Here is a 20,257-nt window from a genome sequence, read left to right on the forward strand (position 1 = left end):
ACTATGGATAGATCAATTGAGTGGGCATGATGGTGGTAGGCACAAGAGATGCTGTAACTCAGAGTCAAGAGAAACAAACTGCCGGAGGATGTCAGTGGTCGGGAATATCTGCCGTTCACATCCGCTCAACACACTGCATCGGGACTGAGCGTGAAGAGTGCAGTGAGCCAGGATAAAGAGCTGAGGGGGAGGGTTGAGACAGGGACTGGAAGATGATAGGTGGAACCAGCTGAGGAGGAAGATGGAGAAGTTGACAGGTGGCATATAATGTGAGCAAGTGTGAGGTTATTCACTTTGGGGAGGGGGGAGAGTTAATTTTCTCCTTCAGCAGATCAAGATTCATTGGAATTCCTAATCCCAAAGAGCTATCAAGGTGGAGTCATTGGATTTGAGGCAAGGGTAGGCATTTGAACTAGAAGGGAGTTGGGAGAGAAAGGGGCAGTGGTGTTGAGTCTAAAGTTGGATAAGTCATGAACCTCTTGAATGCTGGAACAGGCCAGAGGTGTTAACTGCTTATTTATCCCCGTGTAGTGTGGGAGAGAGGAATACTGTTGCTTGTTGTGCTCCGTGTTGTTCTGCTTAGGTTTGCAGGCATGCTGTGTTAGTACTGACATTGATTGATAACACAAATGATGCGTCTCACTGCATGTTTCCATGTACTGTACACTGAGTAAATAATAAATAAATAAATAACCTGTTGTCCTATGCTTCACTACCACTGGAAAAAACTGCTGAGGAAAAGATATAAAAAGATATATGTTTTTACCAGCAGGTGGCAGTGCAGGCTCACTTTCTGCTTTTTAGAGTCAGTAATTCTCAACTGGAATCCGTCCCAACATAACTGATTTTACTCAGTAGAATGTCTGCAGGAGTTTTGTTCTTCTGTGGCAATTGGGACCATGGAAGATGAGCTCTAAGAGAGCAAAGCATGGGCCTCAGGCAGTGTTGCCAACATTCTTACTTCTGGTCAAGCACCATCACAGGACTGGAGGTCCACTGACATTACGGCAGAACGTGGTGTGTGTGTGAGGGGTAGTCAGGGTTTAGGTTGAACTGAAAGGTTGGAGGGATGAGGCTATGTGATGAATAGAGGGGAATGGAATTGCAAAATTCTCATTCTGTCCTGCATCGGCTGGACGAGTAGAACTGAGCTGGCATTGTGACTGATTGTATCACGGTCTAGTGCGGTCGTTTGAACGTGCACAAGCACAGGAAGGTGCAGAGAGTAGTACACTCAGTCCAATGAGGAGGCACATCCCTCCTCACCATCGGTCGTGTATACAGGCGGTACTGCCTCCAGAAGTCAACAGGCCACATCCTCGTTGTGCATTGAATATTGAAAGGCCTAGATAGAGTGGTTGTGGTGATGGTGTTACCTGCAGTGGGGGGGGGTCTACGACCAGAGGGCACAGCCTCAGAATAGAGGGGCGTGCCTTTAGAACAAAGGTGAGGAGGAATTTCTTCATACAGAGGGTGGTGAATCTGTGGAATTCATCACCACAGACAGCTATGGAGGCCAAGTCATTGGGTATATTTAAGGCAGAGGTTGATAATTGATTCTTGATTAGTAAGGACAGCAAGGTTTACAAGGAGCAGGCTGGAGAAAGGGCTTGAGAGGGAAAATAAATCAGACATGATAGAATGGCTGAGCAGACTCGATAGGCCTAATACTGCTCCTTTGTCTTATGATTTTATGAATGTAGATATCATTCTGTTAACTCAGTGTTACTTCGACTCCAAGGCTAATAGAATGCTCTCAATGCTCTCAATATGGTTAAAGATCAAATCATAGTCTGTGTAAGCAGTGTATAGTCCAAAACATTCCCTCTTGCAGGCTCCCTGCTTCATCTGTATTGCTGTCTCTTTCAACAGTTCCTTTACCTCGGCCTGGGTGTGGGATATTAAAATGGACAGAAAACGGGCAAGTTACTTGTCTTCTGATATCCGCAATGATTCGTCCTTTGCTGTGCATCGGAGATTGTTGCAGGGGAATGGAAAGTGAGGGTCAATAACTAGTGAATAGGGATGTGGATTGTGCTAGTGTGGTAACAGGGAACCGCAGAGATGTTGTGGGGGTAAGTAGCATGAGGTCATTCAGTCAATGGGTTAATGGCACCAGTTGGGAAGTCAGAGAACAGTACATAGTACATGTTGCAGCCTCCTCATATCAATTATCAAATTACCAAGTAACTTATTTTCTGTGTCTGTGTCAGAACCAGTCACCTCTACTGTAAATCACTCATCTGCCACCTGAGAATTGTCTTTCACCTTCAACACAGTCTGACCTGCTGGACACATCCAACATCCAGCCTTTCACAACTTTACACTGAGAGGCACCGGCCTCCGTAGCATCCAGGACATCTTCAAGGGGTGATGCCTCAAAAAGATGTCATCCATCATTAAGGACACCTATCACCCAGGGGTCTCATTGCCACCATCAGGGAGGAGGTACAGAAGTTTTTCTTATTATTATGTATTGTAATATGCTACTGCTGCGTGAGAGCAAATTTCATGATCTATGCCGGTGATATTAAATTGGATTCTGATAGTCTGGTTTAGACCAGAAACAAGCCCTTCAGTCCAAACTGACAATGATAACCGTGGTGCCCACCGATGCTAGTGTTTGGCCTGTAAACATCCAAATCCCTCTGTTGTAGGGGATAGAATAGTGAGGGCCATTACCTAGTAAGTAGGAATATGGATTCTGTTAATATGATAACAGGGAACCACGGACAAAGTCTAGAAGTAGAGATGTGAAACCCAGCAGTGATGATGTCCAAGTTTCAGGAACTTGACTAATTATGTTATAGCTTGCACCCATTATTGCAATAGAAAATTGGATTTACTATTCGACTTGTGGATAATCATTTTACTCTGTAATCAGGACCTATTCTGCTACTTAACTGAGTCTTCCTGCAGCCACCATTCTGTTATCAAAACGTACTTTTACTGGTAATCTCATCAACTGGGAATGTAAAAGCTCCATCAAATTCATCAGTAGGTAGATCAGCTTTGACTGGTCTAGTGTACACCGGTTTTTAATAATCATCCATTATTTTGAACACCAGCTCTGTGTGACCTTTCAATTTGCTCCTACACCTCTGATCATTACGAGTTTTAATACTGGTTTATTATTGTCACATGTACTGTGATACAGTGAAAACATGTCTTGCATACTGTTTGTACAAATCAAATCATTACACAGAGCATTGAGCTAGAATAAAGTAAAACAATAACAATGCAGAAAAAAGCGTAAATGCTTCTGAAAATGTGAAGTGCAGGTAAATGATAAAGTGCAAAATCGTAAGAGGTAGAATTTGAGGACAAGAGATCCGTTCCTTAATTAAGTCTTCCTGTAGCTACCATTCTGTTGTCAAGTTGTGGTTTTACTGGTAATCTTGTCAAATGAGAATGGAAAAGCTCTTCCAAATTCAGCTTTTAAGATGGCTTAAGATGGGGCTGGTGAACTTCAGCGACTTCTGGCTGGTGACTAATGAAACAAGGAAAACAACTAAATATTTTGTTAACCATGCTTCTCCCAGCGAACATTCATTGCTAGTAAAAGTCTGTACCTTCCCTTTGGACTTGAAGGCAAGTCGATGTGGCAGAGACGACGCGAGATGAGGAGGTGAGAGCGAGAAGGACCCGAGGTTTGATGATTTTAAGTGCCGTGCTAAAGGCTGAATTGAGGCAGCGAGGTTCAGGCACCAGAACGTATCGAGGCAATTGAACCCGGTGTTTGGATGTCGATTTAGATGCCGGGCCAGATTGAAAAGGTCAGGGTGTCTGGTCTCGAGGCCAGTTCAGATCGCTGCTCTACGAGGTTTACTTGGTTCTGTGCAAAAACTATGATGAAACTAGATTGAGGGGGGATCTGATTGAAACGTATAAGATCCTAAAGGGATTGGACAGGCTAGATGCGGGAAGATTGTTCCCGATGTTGGGGAGGTCCAGAACGAGGGGTCACAGTTTGAGGATAGAGGGGAAGCCTTTTAGGACCGAGATTAGGAAAAACTTCTTCACACAGAGAGTGGTGAATCTGTGGAATTCTCTGCCACAGCATACTGTTGAGGCCAGTTCATTAGCTATGTTTAAAAGGAAGTTAGATATGGCCCTTGTGGCTACAGGGGTCAGGGGGTATGGAGGGAAGGCTGGGTTCTGAGTTGGATGATCAGCCATGATCATAATAAATGGCGGTGCAGGCTCGAAGGGCCGAATGGCCTACTCCTGCACCTATTTTCTATGTTTCTATGTTTCTATGAATTATGGGACTCTCTTGTGGACCAGTTCAGAATGCTTTTTGTTTTAAGTTGTTTTTGGGTTTCTTTGTATTGTGGCTGCCTGAAAGGAGGAGAATCTCAAGGTTGTATAAAGTATACATACTTTGATGATAAATATACTTTGAGCTTTGAAACTGATGCTCACATAGACCAGCTTTGACGGGTCTCCTGGTGCCCACCAGTTTTTAAAAATAACTCACCTGTTATTTCAAACACCATCTCTGTGTATGCTTTGGTTTTACAGTGATTGAAGGTGATATCAAACCCAGTCACCGAGGAGCAGTATCAAGGCCAGGTTCACTCCTGTGGTCGGATGTGATAGCTCCCTGGGATGAGCAATCTCCAACTATGTGAATGGCTGTACACTGTGACCTAGGAGCTAGGCTAGAGTGTAGAAAGCTTAGTCCTGTGAGCTAGCCAAACTCAAAGCATGGTAGCATAGTAACTCTGTCACATGGTAACATAGTGACTCAAAGCTCGAAGTACATATACGTCACCCTAAAATTCATTTTCTTGTGGGCATAATAGCCTGCTTAGCCACTTGGCATTGTGGTTTACTCTAAATTACCCCCCAAAATGGCTAAGGAAGCACCCAAGTCAAGGGGCAATTGAAGATCGGCAACAAATGCAGGCTTTAGAAACAACTGCCTCATGCAAAATAGATCCTGTAAACTAGGTGACTATTCCAGCCATAAATTCAGATCCTACAATAGCAGTTTATGGAATTAATGAATATAGTTAATTCATCAATTATAGTCATAGAGTAATACTGGAGAAACAATCCCATTGGTCCAAAGCCTCCTTGCCGACCAAGTGACAATCCAGCCTATACTATTTGCCCACGTTTGGCCCATATCCCTTAGCAGTCCAAATGTTTTTTTTTTATTTCTTTAGAGATACAGTGTGGAACAGGCCCTCCCAGCTCTCAGAGCCGCATTGCCGGGCAACCCACCTATTTAACCCCAGCCTAATCACAGGATCATTTACAATGACCAATTAACCTCATAACTGGTACGTCTTTGGAATGTGGGAGAAATCTGCGCGGTGCACGGGAAGAACGTACAAACTCCGCACAGACGGCACTGGAATTGAACTCTGAACTCCCGAGCTGTAATGGCGTCGCGCTCCCGTGGTGTCCATTGTTATTGTACCTGTCTCAATCCTTCTCCGTTAACTCCTTCAATATACACTCCAACCTCTGTGTGGACGCGTTGCCTCCTTGGGAAGAGCGAGGCAAAAATGTACAGGGGAAGGTAGGACCAGGAGAATGTGGCTGAAAATATTGAGAGAGAGAGGACAGAAGAAGGTTGTTCGAGGATGAAAGGAGATGTAGAGGCCTCTTTTCCTCTCTCTCCCTTAACGTATGCTCTCTACTTTTATAGTCTCTTTCCCTGTGAAAAAATACTGTGTCCATAAATGCTTTGGCCTACGCATGACTCTTAGGCACTTAGCATAGTGGTTGACTGTAAATTACCATCAGAAATGGTGACAGGAGCACTGAAGTCAAGGGGCAATTGAAGATTGGCGATAAATACAGGTTTTGCGAGTGAAATGAATTGTAAAATACTGGCCTTCACAGGCTGGAATGAGCGCTGCCAGAGAATCTGGTGGAAGCAGGGACGGTAAGAACCGTCTGGACAGCTGTAGAGTTATGGAGCAACACAGCATGAATACAGGCCCTTTGGCCCAGCAAATCCATGCTGACCGAATCCTGCATCCCTCTCAGCCGACCTGTGCCGAGCCACTTTGTACTTCCAAAAGGAGGGTGAGGGATAATGAAGGACAATGAAATAATTGTGTGTGGCGACAGAAATCCTGTGCAATGATCAGAGTCACTTCACCCAGAAACAGCCAGTCTCTTCTTCCCAAACACAAAAGGCCTGAAAATGGAACTCGAGGGGAGATGGGTTCGTGAAGTCCAAAGGAGTCCATTCTGCCTGGGGACAGTTAATATGTGTTAGGTTCTCACTAGCATCTGCTACCAGGCTAAGTGGGACAAAGCACGGAGAGATTCCGCGTGCTAACTGGTGTCCACATATCAAAGTGATCCCTGGAGCAGTGGAATGAATGTGTGTCTGCACACTAAAGATTGGAACATAATCACTCCTGTTGTTCTGGGGAACCCAGCCATAGCAATTTCCTTCTCCTGCGCAGTATACACTTCACACAGAGGGGAGAGGTGGGGTGGATAGAAGGCAGAGGAAGAGAAGGAGGGACCAGTAGAGGCAGAGAGGGAGGGAGGAAAAGATGAGGGCTGGGAAGAGGGGGGGAGAAGATGAGGATTGGGGAGAAGGGGGAGAAGTTGAGGATTGAGAGAGGGAGGGAAGAGATAATGGGTAAGTGTGAGAGGAAATGGGAAGGATGAGGCAAACATACAGGGGAAGGAAGTAAGGCTGAAAAGAGTGAGAAAGAGGCTGAAAGAGGATGGAGAAGAGGCTGAGGGAGGACAGAGGGAAGGAGGTGGAAGGAAAGGAGAAGGGTGGAGGGGAGAGGAGCGTGAGGGTAGAGGAAAGGAAGAGAAAAGCAGACAAGAGGGAATGGAAAGGAAGAAGGGAGGAGGGTGATGGAAGGAACGTGAAGGGGAGGATAGGAGGGCAAGGAAAGGGAGCGAAGAGAGAAAGAAAGGTGTCCTACTGGGAACATAGAACACAGAACAGCACAGATCCTCTGCCCATGATGTTGTGCCAACATGATAAGAAAAGGAAGGAGGTAGGGAGGGAGATTGAGAAGAGGGAAAGTGGAGGAGGATGAGAAAGAAGGATGGGGGGGGGTCGCACAGAAATGGCAGATGTTAAGATGATGTGGGAAGAGAAAATGAAGAGAGAAGTGAGTGAGAGCAAAAGGACAGGAGAAGGTGGAATAGCAAAAAGGGATTACTTGGAGGTAATGGAAAACATGAGGTGGAGGAAAGAGGGGTGGAAGAAACAGAAGGTGGAGGATCAGGTTATTGCAGAGATGTACCTGGGGAAGGGGTTGGGCCTAAGGATGAATGCTGCCTGGATTAGAGGGTTTGAGCCATTCAACTGGATAGAAGTGTAGACAGAAAAATGGACTGGTTAGTCAGCATGGACTCATTGGGTTGAAGGGTGGGGGAAAACGGGGATTTGTTTTGCTGCTGTTGTTTTGTTGCTTGTTATGTTCTGTGTTGTTCTGTCAAGCGCTGTGAGCGTGCTATGCTGGTGCCAGAATGCGTGGTGAAACTTGATGGCTGCTCCCAGCACATTCTTTAGGGCTTGTTGCTAATGCAAATAGCACATTTCACTGCATGTTTCAATGTACATGTGATGAATACATGAATCTGAATCTGACAATTACAAATCAGGCAAACATCTATTCCAAATGGCTTGTAAGATTAAATAAAGAACAAAGAATAGTACAGCACAGTACAGGCCCTTTGGCCCACAATGTTATGCTGACTCTTAAACCCTGCATCGCATATAACCCCCCACCTTAAATTCCTCCATATACCTGTCTAGTAGTCTCTTAAATTTCACTAGTGTATCTGCCTCCACCACTGTCTCAGGCAGTGCATTCCAAGCACCAATCACTCTCTGAGTAAAAAACCTTCCTCTAATATCCCCCTTGAACTGCCCACCCCTTACCTTGCCTTAAAGCCATGTCCTCTTGAGCTGTGGTGCCCTCTATCTATTTCTCTTAATATCTTGTATACCTCTATCATGTCTCCTCTCATCCTCCTTCTCTCCAAAGAGTAAAGCCCTAGCTCCCTTAATCTCTGATCATAATGCATACTCTCTAAACCAGGCAGCATCCTGGTAAATCTCCTCTGTACCCTTTCCAATACTTCCACATCTTTCCTATAGCGAGGCGACCAGAACTGGACACAGTACTCCAAGTGTGGCCTAACCAGAATTTCAAAGAGCTGCATTATTATCTTGCGACTCTTAAACTTTATCCCTCAACTTATGAAAGCTAATACCCCATAAGCTTTCTTAACTACCCTATCTACCTGTGAGGCAACTTTCAGGGATCTGTGGACATGTACCCCGAGATTCCTCTGCTCCTCCACACTACCAAGTATCCTGCCATTTACTTTGTATTCTGCCTTGGAGTTTGTCCTTCCAAAGTGTACCACCTGACAGTTCTCCGGGTTGAACTCCATCTGCCACTTCTCAGCCTACTTCTACATCCTGTTAATGTTTCTCTGCAATCTTTGACTATCCTCTACACTACCCACAACACGACCAACCTTTGTGTCGTCTGCAAACTTGCCAATCCACCCTTCTACCCCAACATCCAGGTCATTAATAAAAATCACGAAAAGTAGAGGTCCCAGAACAGATCTTTGTGGGACACCACTAGTCACAATCCTCCAATCTGAATGTACTCCCTCCACCATGACCCTTTGCTTTCTGCAAGCAAGCCAATTCTGAATCCACCAGGCCAAACTTCCCTGGATCCCATGCCTTCTGACTTTCTGAATAAGCCTACCATGTGGAACCTTGTCAAATGCCTTACTAAAATCCATATAGATCACATCCACTGCACTACCCTCATCTATATGCCTGGTCACCTCCTCAAAGAACTCTATCAGGCTTGTTAGACATGATCTGCCCTTCACAAAGCCATGCTGACTGTCCCTGATCAGACCATGATTCTCTAAATGCCCAGAGATCCTATCTCTAAGGATCTTTTCCAACAGCTTTCCCACCACAGACGTAAGGCTCACTGGTCTATAATTACCCGGACTATCCCTACTACCTTTTTTGAACAACGGGACAACATTCGCCTCCTTCCAATTCTCCGGTACCATTCCCATGGACAACGAGGACATAAAGATCCTAGTCAGAGGCTCAGCAATCTCTTCCCTCGCCTCGTGGAGTAGCCTGGGGAATATTCCATTAGGCCCCGGGGACTTATCCATTCTAATGTATTTTAACAACTCCAACACCTCCTCTCCATTTATATCAATATGCTCCAGAACATCAACCTCACTCATATTGTCCTTACCGTCATCAAGTTCCCTCGCAGTGGTGAATACCGAAGAGAAGTATTCATTGAGGACCTTGCTCACTTCCACAGCCTCCAGGTACATCTTCCCACCTTTATCTCTAATCAGTCCCACCTTCACTCCTGTCATCCTTTAGTTCTTTACATAACTGAAGAATGCCTTGGGGTTTTCCTTTACCCTACTCGCCAAGGCCTTCTCATGCCCCCTTCTTGCTCTCCTCAGCCCCTTCTTAAGCTCCTTTCTTGTTACCCTATATTCCTCAATAGACCCATATGATCCTTGCTTCCTAAACCTCATGTATGCTGTCTTCTTCCACCTGATTAGATTTTCCACCTCACTTGTCACCCATGGTTCCTTCACCCTACCATTCTTTATCTTCCTCGCCAGGACAAATTTATCCCTAACATCCTGCAAAAGATCCCTAAACATCGACCACATGTCCATGGTAAATTTCCCTGCAAAAACATCATCCCAATTCACACCCGCAAGTTCTAGCCTTATAGTCTCATAATTTTCCCTTCCCCAATTAAAAATTTTCCTGTCCTCTTTGATTCTATCCTTTTCCATGATAATTATAAAGGCCAGGGAGCGGTGATCACTGTCCCCCAGATGCTCACCCACTGAGAGATCTGTGACCTGACCCGGTTCGTTACCTAATACTAGATCTAGTATGGCATTGCCCCTAGTCGGCCTGTCAACATACTGTGACAGGAATCTGTCCTGGACACACTTAACAAACTCTGCCCCGTCTAAACCATTGGAACTAATCAGGTGCCAATCAATATTAGGGAAGTTAAAGTCACCCATGATAACAACCCTGTTATTTTTGCACCCTTCCAAAATCTGCCTCCCAATCTGCTCCTCGGTATCTCTGCTGCTACCAGGGGGCTTATAGAATACTCCCAATAGAGTAACTGCTCCCTTCCTGTTCCTGACTTCCACCCATACTGACTCAAAAGAGGATCCTGCTACATTACCCACTCTTTCTGTAGCTGTAATAGTATCCCTGACCCGTAATGCCACCCCTCCTCTCCTTTTCTCCTTTTCTCCCCTCTCTATCCCTTTTAAAGCACTGAAATCCAGGAGTATTGAGAATCCATTCCTGCCCTGGTGCCAGCCAAGTCTCTATAATGGCCACTACATCAATGGTGTTCAAATTCATGGTCAACATGACAAAATTGTTTCCATTTGCAGGAGAGTCAGCAGCTAAATTTATCATCGCCTGTACAAAGCCAGGGAAGACTTTCTATACAGAGAAAGCTGTGAATTGTATTGAACGACTTGAAAGAGCAGTGGAAGCAGGTTCAGAACCAAATTCCTGAAAATATTTGGATGTAGATTTGAAAAGGAAAATCCTGCCAGATTAAGGTGAAGGAATCTTGTTATTGGCACTAATTGGAAAGTTGAAAGTGCTAATACCTGCCTGCCTATGCTGTGGGGCTTTGTGCTTCCAAAAGTTCAAAGTTCAAAGTAACTTTATTATCAAAATACATATATGCCACCATGTATTACCCAGAGATTCATTTTCTTGCAGGCATTCACAATAGAACAAAGAAATATATTCTCTCTCTCTGGCTATCCATCCCATAGGATGATGATGGTTCCTTTCAGTCAGTTAGTAGGGTTGACCCCACTCCTCAGAAAGGAACAGCGTGTACGTGAATGGATTTTAGGTGAGTTTAGGAGGTTGATGAACATTGTATATACCTCTTCATCTAAAACTCCAGAATGTGTTATTTCACTTGACACCGAGAAGGCGTTTGATAGAGTTGAATGGGAATATTTGTTTAACATCTTTGAGAAATTAAATTTTAGCCCAAAATTCATACCTTGGAGTAAATTGATATATACCTTTGGCTTCTGTACTTACTAATAATCAGAGATCCCCCTTTTTTAGGCTTTTTTGAGGTACTAGACAGGGCTCTCCTTTAAGCCCTTTACTATTTGATATTGCCTTGGCAATTGCTCTTCGTGATTCACCCAATATATTTGGTATGATTCGTGGGAATGAGATGCATAAGGTATCATTATATGCAGATGACCTGTTACTACATATCTCTAATCCAGAGAAATCTATTCCTGCAGTAATATTATTACGTGCTCAGTTTAGTAGTTTTTCTGGGTATAAATTGAATCTTAATAAGAGTCACTCTTTTTCCATTAAATATCCAAGTTCCAATCTATAGACAATCACCACTTAGACTGGTTACTGATTATTTTACTTATTTGGGTGTTAAAATTACTATGAAGCATAAGGATCTATTTAAAGTTAACTTTTTACCCTTAATTGATCATGTTAAACAACTGCTTACTAAATGGTCCCCATTGTCCCTATCATTGATTGGTTGAATCAATGCTATTAAGATGATTATTTTACCTAAATTTCTGTATCTATTTCAGGTGGTACCAATCTTCATCTCTAAATCCTTTTTTTGATATTATTGATTCTAAAATTTTTTCATATATATGGCAGAATAAAAATCCTAGATTAAGTAAGAAATATTTACAGAAATCAAAAAAGGATGGTGGTTGGCATTGCCGAATTTTAGATTCTATTATTGGGCAATTAATATTCGATACCTAATGTTCCGGACGCAAGATTTGGATGAAATTCAATGTCCACGATGGGTGAACCTCGAGTGTGAGTCTGTACAGGGGTTCTCATTGACTTCTATTTTAGGGACTTCACTTCCCTTTGCACTTACTAAACTGAATAAACAAACGATTAATCCAATAATTAAACATACAATACGAATATGGTTTCAATTTCCGATTGAATAAACTTACCCTATCGAGTCCTATTATATCCAATTTTTTCTTCCAACCATCCAGAACTGATCAAGCTTTTCTTTTATGGAAAACGAAGGGAATAATATGTTTTCGTGATTTATTCATGGATAATTGTCTCATGTCCTTTGAACAGTGGTCTAATAAATATAATTTGCCTCGATCACATTTTTTCAGATATTTACAGATTAGAAACTTTTTGAAGGTTATTTTACCTACTTTTCCGATATCACATCAAATTTAAATTACAGAAAATATTTTAGTTTTAAACCCCTATAAGAAGAGTTTAATAGCAATTGTTTAAGATTTAATTACAAAAATACGTTTAGGTATGTCTGATAAAATTAAGAATGAATGGGAAAGAGAACTTCAGTTATCTTTACCCATAGAGAAGTGGGAGAAAATTCTTCAACTAGTTAACACTTCTTCAATGTGTGCTGGACACGCTTTGATACAACTTAAGGTGGTTCTTAGGGCCCATATGTCTAAGGATAAGTTAGCTCGTTTTTATGGTCATAAAAATCCTGTCTGTGACAGATGTAATTCTGAGGTAGCTTCCTTGACGCATATGTTCTGGCCTTGTCCCCTTTTGGAAAAATATTGGGAAGACATTTTTGATATTATTTCAGTAGTTTTACATATTGATTTACAACCTCATCCTATTACTGCAATTTTTGGAGTACCAATGATAGACTTTATTCATTTATCCCCTTCAGCTTGTCGTTTGATTGCATTTGTTACATTAATAGTCAGAAGATCCATTTTATTTAAATGGAAAAATTCTAATCCCTGTACTACATTTCAATGGTTTCCCCAAACTATAACGTTTTTAAATTTGGAAAAAATTAGGAGTGGTACCACTGATCCTTCCGTTAAACTTGAAGAAATGTGGAGGCCATTTATTCAACATTTTCATATGACGTAAGTTGACCTTTTCCGAATCCTTTTTAATAACTTTTTGTTTGTGCGTAGAGGAACAGAGTTAATGACAAATAATGATTTTAACTGATGAAATATGGCAGCCAAGTTTCTGTTTTGTTTTGTTTAGTTTTTTTTAGTGTAGCGGGTAAAAAATTTTTTTGAATCTTTTTCATGGTCAGTTATTAAGAGATTGGGAGGTTTAAATTAAATATGTTACTCGGAGTCTGTGTCTGTATATGTTAATCGTTATTAGTGTAATCCCGATCTCTTTGTATCATTATCATTGTTATGTTTATCAATTTGAAACTCAATAAAAAGATTGAAAAAGCAAGGATTTTAAGTGAGTAGGGGGTTGCACAGGTCCAGACCCACCCTCTCCACATCCCCTCCCGGATCCAGCGGCAGGTGGGATCCAAAATGGCCGGGGGAAGTTCTGTTGCAGTGAATGGCCAGACCAAGCTTCGATGCAAGGGATGCCCTTCCCGCGCTTCATGGCACGTGTTTGCTAGGTGGCCGTTGACCCTACGAGAGGGTTCATCTGCCCTTTGACAGGTCTTGTTTTTCATCCTGCAGGGTGTCTACCCACCCTCCTCACCAGGCAAGCCTGGTAGGGGAGCCGGTATAGTTGCCGACCACCCGGCCATGCGACAGGTAGTACTGCGTTACATGGTACCAGTGGCACTCAGACGATATTATAATCAATGAAAAACTACACACAAAGACTGACAAGAAAAGGGATAATGAAGGACAATGGAATAGTTTTGGGTAGAGGCGGAAATACTGTGTAACAATCAAGTAGAGTCATATAGCATAGAATCAGGCCCTTCGGCCCACCAACTCTGTGCCAGCCACCTATGCTCATCCCATTTGCCTGCGTTAATTCCATATCCCCCACACAGAGCTCATTCAAGCAGGTACAATAGTATTGCTTAGGAAGCACCTGGATAGGTACATGGATTGATGGGGCTTAAGGGGATATGGGCCGAATGCAGAAAATTGGACCAGCTGGTTGTGCACCGTGGTCAAAGTGGACTCGTTGGGCTGAAGGGCTTCTCGCCATGCTGTGTTGCTCCGTGATTCTATGACTAAGTACCTATCCAGATGCTTCTTACCGTTCCTGTCTCCACCAGTTTCTCTGGCAGCTCATTCCAGATACCAGCTACAGCACATTAAACGCACGTAGAACATACAATACAGTACAGGCCCTTCGGCCCACAATGTTATGTTGACCCTTTAACCTACTGTAAGGTCTAACCCTTCTCTTCTACATAGCCCTCCATTTTCCTATCATTCATGCGTCTATCTAAACTTTTCTTAAATACCGCTAATGAATCTGCCGCTACCATCAAGCCTGGCGGTGCATTGTATGCACCCACCACTCTGTGTAAAACCTTCCCTATGGCATTCCCCCTGTACTTTACTCCAATCACCTTAAAGTTATGCCCCCTTGTATTCGCTATTTCCACCCAGACAAAAAAAAACCTCCCGGCTATGCACTCAGTTTATGCCTCTTATCATCTAGAACAGCTCTATCAAATCACCTCATATCCTTCTTCTCTCGAAAGAGAAAAGCCCTGGCTCAGTCAACTGCCCTCTAATCCAGGCAGTATCTTGGTGAAAGAGTTAATGCTCAGATCCCTTCAAACTTTTTTCTCTCTGTAAATCCATGCCCTCCAATTTCAGAAACACTTATCGTAAGTACATTGCATGAGAATTTCACCCACACTCGCCGAGTTCTCTTTCTCCCTTGTTCTCTTTTTCTCTCTCCCTCCCTCTCTTTTTCTCTCTTTCACTCTGTTTCTCTGTCTCTGTCTCTCTCTCGCTCTTTCCCTCTCCCTCTCTCTCCCTGGTCTTTCCCCTTCTTTCCCTTCCTCTCTTTCTCTTCCTTCTCTCTCTCTCTCTCTCCCTCTGTTTGTCGTAATTGCTGCCCCTCACTTTGTCTCCGATCGTGGACACTTTTTCAGTCTGCTCTACTTACTCGAAGGGCTCACTGGGATCGGCTCTCTGAAGCTCTGGCGGGATGGGGATGCGTTTGTAGTACATCTCCCAGTCAAAGGCGCCTCTCATGGCATCTCCAGCCTGCATCTCGTAACCAAAGTGGTTGTGGTCAATAACGTCAATCATCGGGCAGACGATCGTCCTGCGGTTCTGTGCAATCTGGTCTGAGAAATGGAAAGGAAGGTCAGGATGTAAGTCAGGGATAAACATGGTGTACTTGATCATAATGTGTATTACAACACATGTGTGCAGTCTGGTGAGTGTGGCAACTCTTTTGTGAGCTGTACAAAGCAGATTCATTCCAAATGTTACATATTCTGTTGTTTTTTTACTACCTCCATATGTACTTACACTCAGCGGCCCTGTACTATGTACACCTGCTCGTTAACATAAATATCAAATCAGTCAATCATGTGGCAGCAGCTCAATGCATAAAAACATGCTGACATGGTCACGAGGTTCATATGTTGTTGTTCAGATCCAATATCAAAATGAGGAAGAAATGTGATGTAAGTGACTTTGACCATGGAATGATTGTTGGTGCCAGAAGGGATGGTTTGAGTATCTCAGGATCTGATGATCTCCTGGGATTTTCACTTAAAATTGTCTAAATTAAAAAAAAAGAATTGTTAACTACATTGAATGGCAATTCTGCTCCCTATATACACAATTAGTTGTTTGTTATCTGTGGCAATAAAAGCCAATTTACTAATTAACACCCAGAGAATCAAATATCTAACAATCTCAGAGTTAGCTTCAATGGTAATTTGTATTCTTGATAGATGCAAACTTTTGTTCATTTGCAATCACTTATTTATGGGAATCACTGTGAGTTCACTTCCCATGAAAATAAAAGTGTCTGAACTCTATGAACTTTTAGAATTACTTTGGGTAAGAATATTCATTTTCATAATATTTCCCTTGCATACCTGTCTGTTAAAGAGCTGGGTTCACATTCTGTTGTTCCATTGTGTTTTTTGATAACCTGAATATCTTCCACCAGTGGTAAATAGGCTTACTATTGTCACAAGTATCAAGAAACAGTGAAAAACCACATAAGTTCAGTATCATGCAGGTCTTAGGTATATACTGTACATACACACACACACACACACACACACACACACACACACACATACATATATATATATGGCACTTAATCACACATTGCTCTGCGATGACACTGGTGCCAAGCTGTATGGGTCCTAATGCCCTTCCCTTGGACAACATTGGTCTGGTGGAGAGGGGAGACTTGCAGCATGGGCATCTGCTGGTCTTCCATACAACTTTGCCCAGGCCTGTGCCCTGGAGGATGAAGACTTTCCAGGCGCAGATCCATGGTCTCTCAAAACTAACGGATGCCTTTACTTTTTTAACAGTGCAATACATAAGGTTAATGCTGTCTTAGACACTTTAGTTATATATATGTGCAGTACTGTACACTGGAAAAACAATGACATAATGCAAAATAAAGTGTTACAGTTACAGAGAGAGCGCAGTGTAGGTGAAAGTTTATAACAAGGTAGATTGTGAGGTCAAGACTCAACCTTATCATACAAGAGGTCTGCTCAGTAGCTTATAACAGAGGGATAGGAGCTGTCCTTAAGTCTGGTGGTACGTGCTTTCAGACTTTTGTATCTTCTGTCTGATGGGAGAGAGGAGAAGAGAGAATGTCCGGGGTGGGAGGGGTCTCTGATTGTGCAGGCTGCTTTACTGAGGCAGTGGGAAGTGTAGGTAGAATCCATGGAATGGAGGCTGGTTTCTGTGATGTGCTGAGTTTCTTGTGGTCATGGACAGAGCTGTTGCCATTCCTTGTTGTGAAGTATCTGAATAGGATGCTTTCTGTGGTGCATCCATAAAAACTGGTGAGGATCGGCAGTGATATGCCGAGTGTGTCGTACTAACAAAGAAAATCAAAAATAACTACAGACGTTACAAATCAGAAATAAGAACAAAGTACTTGTAACACTTGACCGGTCAGGGAGCATCCACAGAAAAAGAAAGAGAGTCAACATTTCTTTGACGTAAACGTGAACTTTGATCCTCTTTCCACAGATCATGCTGAGTGTTTCCAGTTTCTTTCTGATTGTATTTGCAACATCGACTTTCAGTATTTGAGAGCTGGAGTTTGAAAGGAAGTAAAAAGGAAGCAAAATCAATGCGTGGCCCTGGATGAGTTACATCTGCACCGTCCATCCTCAAAACCAATTGTTGTTCCATTTTACTGTTGATTTTAAGAGCTGGGTTTACAGCAAAAAGAGGCAATTGATCAGAATCTGCAATGAGTCACTGACATTAATAAATGAAACTGTGCAGTCTAAGCCTTTGTGTCTTGAATATTTAATACAAAGTAGCTTGGGAGAAATTTGATCTTAGTTGGTCAACTGATTCTTCAAAGAGTTTTCCGATGTGGCTAAATTATCTTGTAGAGTCCTGTCAGGTTCAGTGCTTTACCTCATCTACCTATCAGCTCCCAGCTTCTTACACCATCACGCTTCCCTCACTGACCCAGTTCCCCGGTTATCTGGTTTTATCTATCACCTGCTAGCGTGTACTCCTTCCTCTTCTCCCTGCCTCCCCATTCTGGCTTCCTTTCATCCCCCTTCCTTTCCAGTCCCGATGAAGGGTCTCGGCCCAAAACATTGATTGTTTATTCTTCCCCATAGATGCTGCCTGACCCGCTGAGTTCCTCCAGCGTTGCTCTGGATTTCCCGCATCTGGAGAATCTCTAGTGTTTCTTGATACTCCTCAGCTCTCCTAAGATGAAACCGAGCTCGGCTCTAGCATTTGTAAATTTATATTCAAATCTCTTCATCACACAACTCAACATCCCCTCTATGGAGTATGTCTCTATTCCTGCTGCCTCATCCTAATCAAGGACCCCTCCTACCTGATCATTCGCTCTTCTTCCCTCTTGTTGGCCAGAATATACAAAAGTACAAACCACCAGAGCCAAGAACAGCTTCTTCCCCGCTGTTATCAGACTTATGAATAGACCTCTCATATGCTAGAGATGAACTCCTGAACTCTTAATCTCCCAATCTACCTCAATGTGGCCCTTGCACTTTATTTGTTTACCTGCACTCTCCGTAACTGCAAAACTACACCCAGTGGCCATCTTAGGTACACCTGCTCATTAATGCAAATATCTAATCAGCCAATCATGTGGCAGCAACTCAGCATGCATGCAGACATGGTCGAGAAGTTCTGTTGTTGTTCAGACCAAACATCAGAAGGAGGAAGAAATGTGAACTAAGTGACTTTGACTGTGGAATGATTGTTGATGCCAGATGGGGTGGTTTGAGTATCTCAGAAACTGCTGATCTCCTGGGATTTTCATGCACAACAGTCTATAGAGTTTACAGAAAGTAGTGGGAAAGATAAAAAGCATCCCGTGAGCGGCAGCTCTGTGGCAGAAAATGCCTTGTTAATGAGAGAGGTCAGAGGAGAATAGCCAGACTGGTTCAAACTGACAGGAAAGCGACAGTAACTCTATTGACCATGTGTTAAAACAGAGGTGTGTAGAAGAGCAACTGGGATTGCACAACAAGTTAAACTTTGAAGTAGATGGCTACCACAGCAGAGGACCACGAACATTCATTCTGCGGCTATTTTATTAGGTACAGTAGTTACCTAATAAAGTGGCCACTGAGTGTATATTCTGCATTCTTCTTTTTTTTCTACTTTGATATAATTATGAATGGAAGAGTTGGTCCGGATAGAAATCAAATTCCAATTCCGAAACAAATATTTTCCAATACAACTCAGCATGTGTGAGAATAATAAGCCGATAAGAATTACTATCTCTGCAACTGCCTGCAACACCCAACATCTCTCTGCTCCTCCAGTTTAGATGGCTAACACTTACAGAAATGACAAGGGAGAAAGTATTGAGGCTAAGGGGGGTGAGGGTTACTTAAAACAGTGTTTAGATCAGATGAAGACCAAAAGTTATAGGTTGAAGAAACAAGGAAGCAATTGATTCACATTTAGAGAAATATAAAAATTCAATAAGCAAATTATCAAAAAGACTCACAAATATGTAAATAATTATAAAAGATAAATTAATGATTAAGTAGGGCATATTCAGAATCAGATTTATTATCATTGACATAATATGAAATTTGCAATGTGTAAAAATACTGTAAGTTACATGAAGAAATATATATCAAATAAGTACTGCAAGAAATAAGGAAACGAGTGAGATAGTGTTCATGGGTTCATGGACCATTCAGAAATCTGATGGCAGAGGGGAAGAAGCTGTTTCTAAAACGTTGAGTGTGTATCTTCTGGGTCTTGTAACTCCTCGCTGATGGTTATAATGAGAAGTTTATTGATATAACGGAATTGGGTTCAGAAGCCTTCCATATAATCATATAACTAATATAGCACAGAAACAGGCCATCTCGGCCCTTCTAGTCCGTGCCAAACTGTTACCTTGTCCTATTCCCACTGACCTGCACTCAGCCCATAACCCTCCATTCCTTTCCTGTCCATATATCTATCCAATTTAACTTTAAACGACAACATAGAACCTGCCTCAACCACTTCTGCTGGAAGCTCATTCCACACAGCTACCACTCTCTGAGTAAAGAAGTTTCCCCTCATGTTACCCCTAAACTTTTGTCCTCTAATTCTCAACCCATGCCCTCTTGTTTGAATCTACCCCACTCTCAATTGAAAAAGTCTAACCACCTCAACTCTATCAATCCCCCTCATAATCTTAAACAACTCTATCAAGTCTCCCCTCAACCTTCTATGCTCCAAAGAATAAAGACCTAACTTGTTCAACCTTTCTCTGTAACTTAGGAGATGAAACCCAGGCAACATTTTAGTAAACCTCCTCTGTACTCTCTCAATTTTATTGACATCCTTCCTATAATTCGGTGACCAGAACTTTTGAAGATCTGATAAAAATCAAATTCAATATCTTGGTGAATCTCCTTTGCACAGTCTCCGTAGCAACCGTATCCTTCCTGTAGCATTGCAATCTGGATTGCACACTATTATAAAAATGCGGTCTTACCTGTGCTTTGTAAGGTTGCTACATGCCACCCTGACTCTTTTATTCTCTGCCCAAAAATACATTGTTTGGCTTCTATTCTTTGTTTTGAATTGTTCATTCTTCTCAACTAGAAAGTTAAAGGGAATTATAGAATCATACAGTATGGAAATAGGCCCTTTGACCCATCGTATTGTTACTGACCATTAATTACCCTTTACATGGTCCCATTTTATTCTCCCCACATTCCCATCAACTTTGCAGAGATTATACCCCTCACCTGCCAACTGGGAGAAAATT

At 42.6% G+C, this 20,257-nt stretch overlaps 1 protein-coding gene across 4 annotated transcripts in view; it reads right to left on the reverse strand.

Annotated features, from left to right (window-relative positions):
* The window catches only part of galntl6 (polypeptide N-acetylgalactosaminyltransferase like 6), a 1,306,113-nt gene that overhangs the window by 192,072 nt on the left and 1,093,784 nt on the right, over positions 1–20,257 (reverse strand). For all 4 annotated transcript variants that reach the window (XM_063047724.1, XM_063047723.1, XM_063047720.1 and 1 more), the window contains exon 7: positions 14,936–15,119. In XM_063047724.1, the coding sequence (XP_062903794.1) occupies positions 14,936–15,119 (184 nt within the window). The remainder of the gene's footprint in view (positions 1–14,935; positions 15,120–20,257) is intronic.

The sequence above is a fragment of the Mobula hypostoma genome, chromosome 5 (genome assembly GCF_963921235.1).
Source record: "Mobula hypostoma chromosome 5, sMobHyp1.1, whole genome shotgun sequence".
Lineage (NCBI taxonomy): Eukaryota > Metazoa > Chordata > Chondrichthyes > Myliobatiformes > Myliobatidae > Mobula > Mobula hypostoma.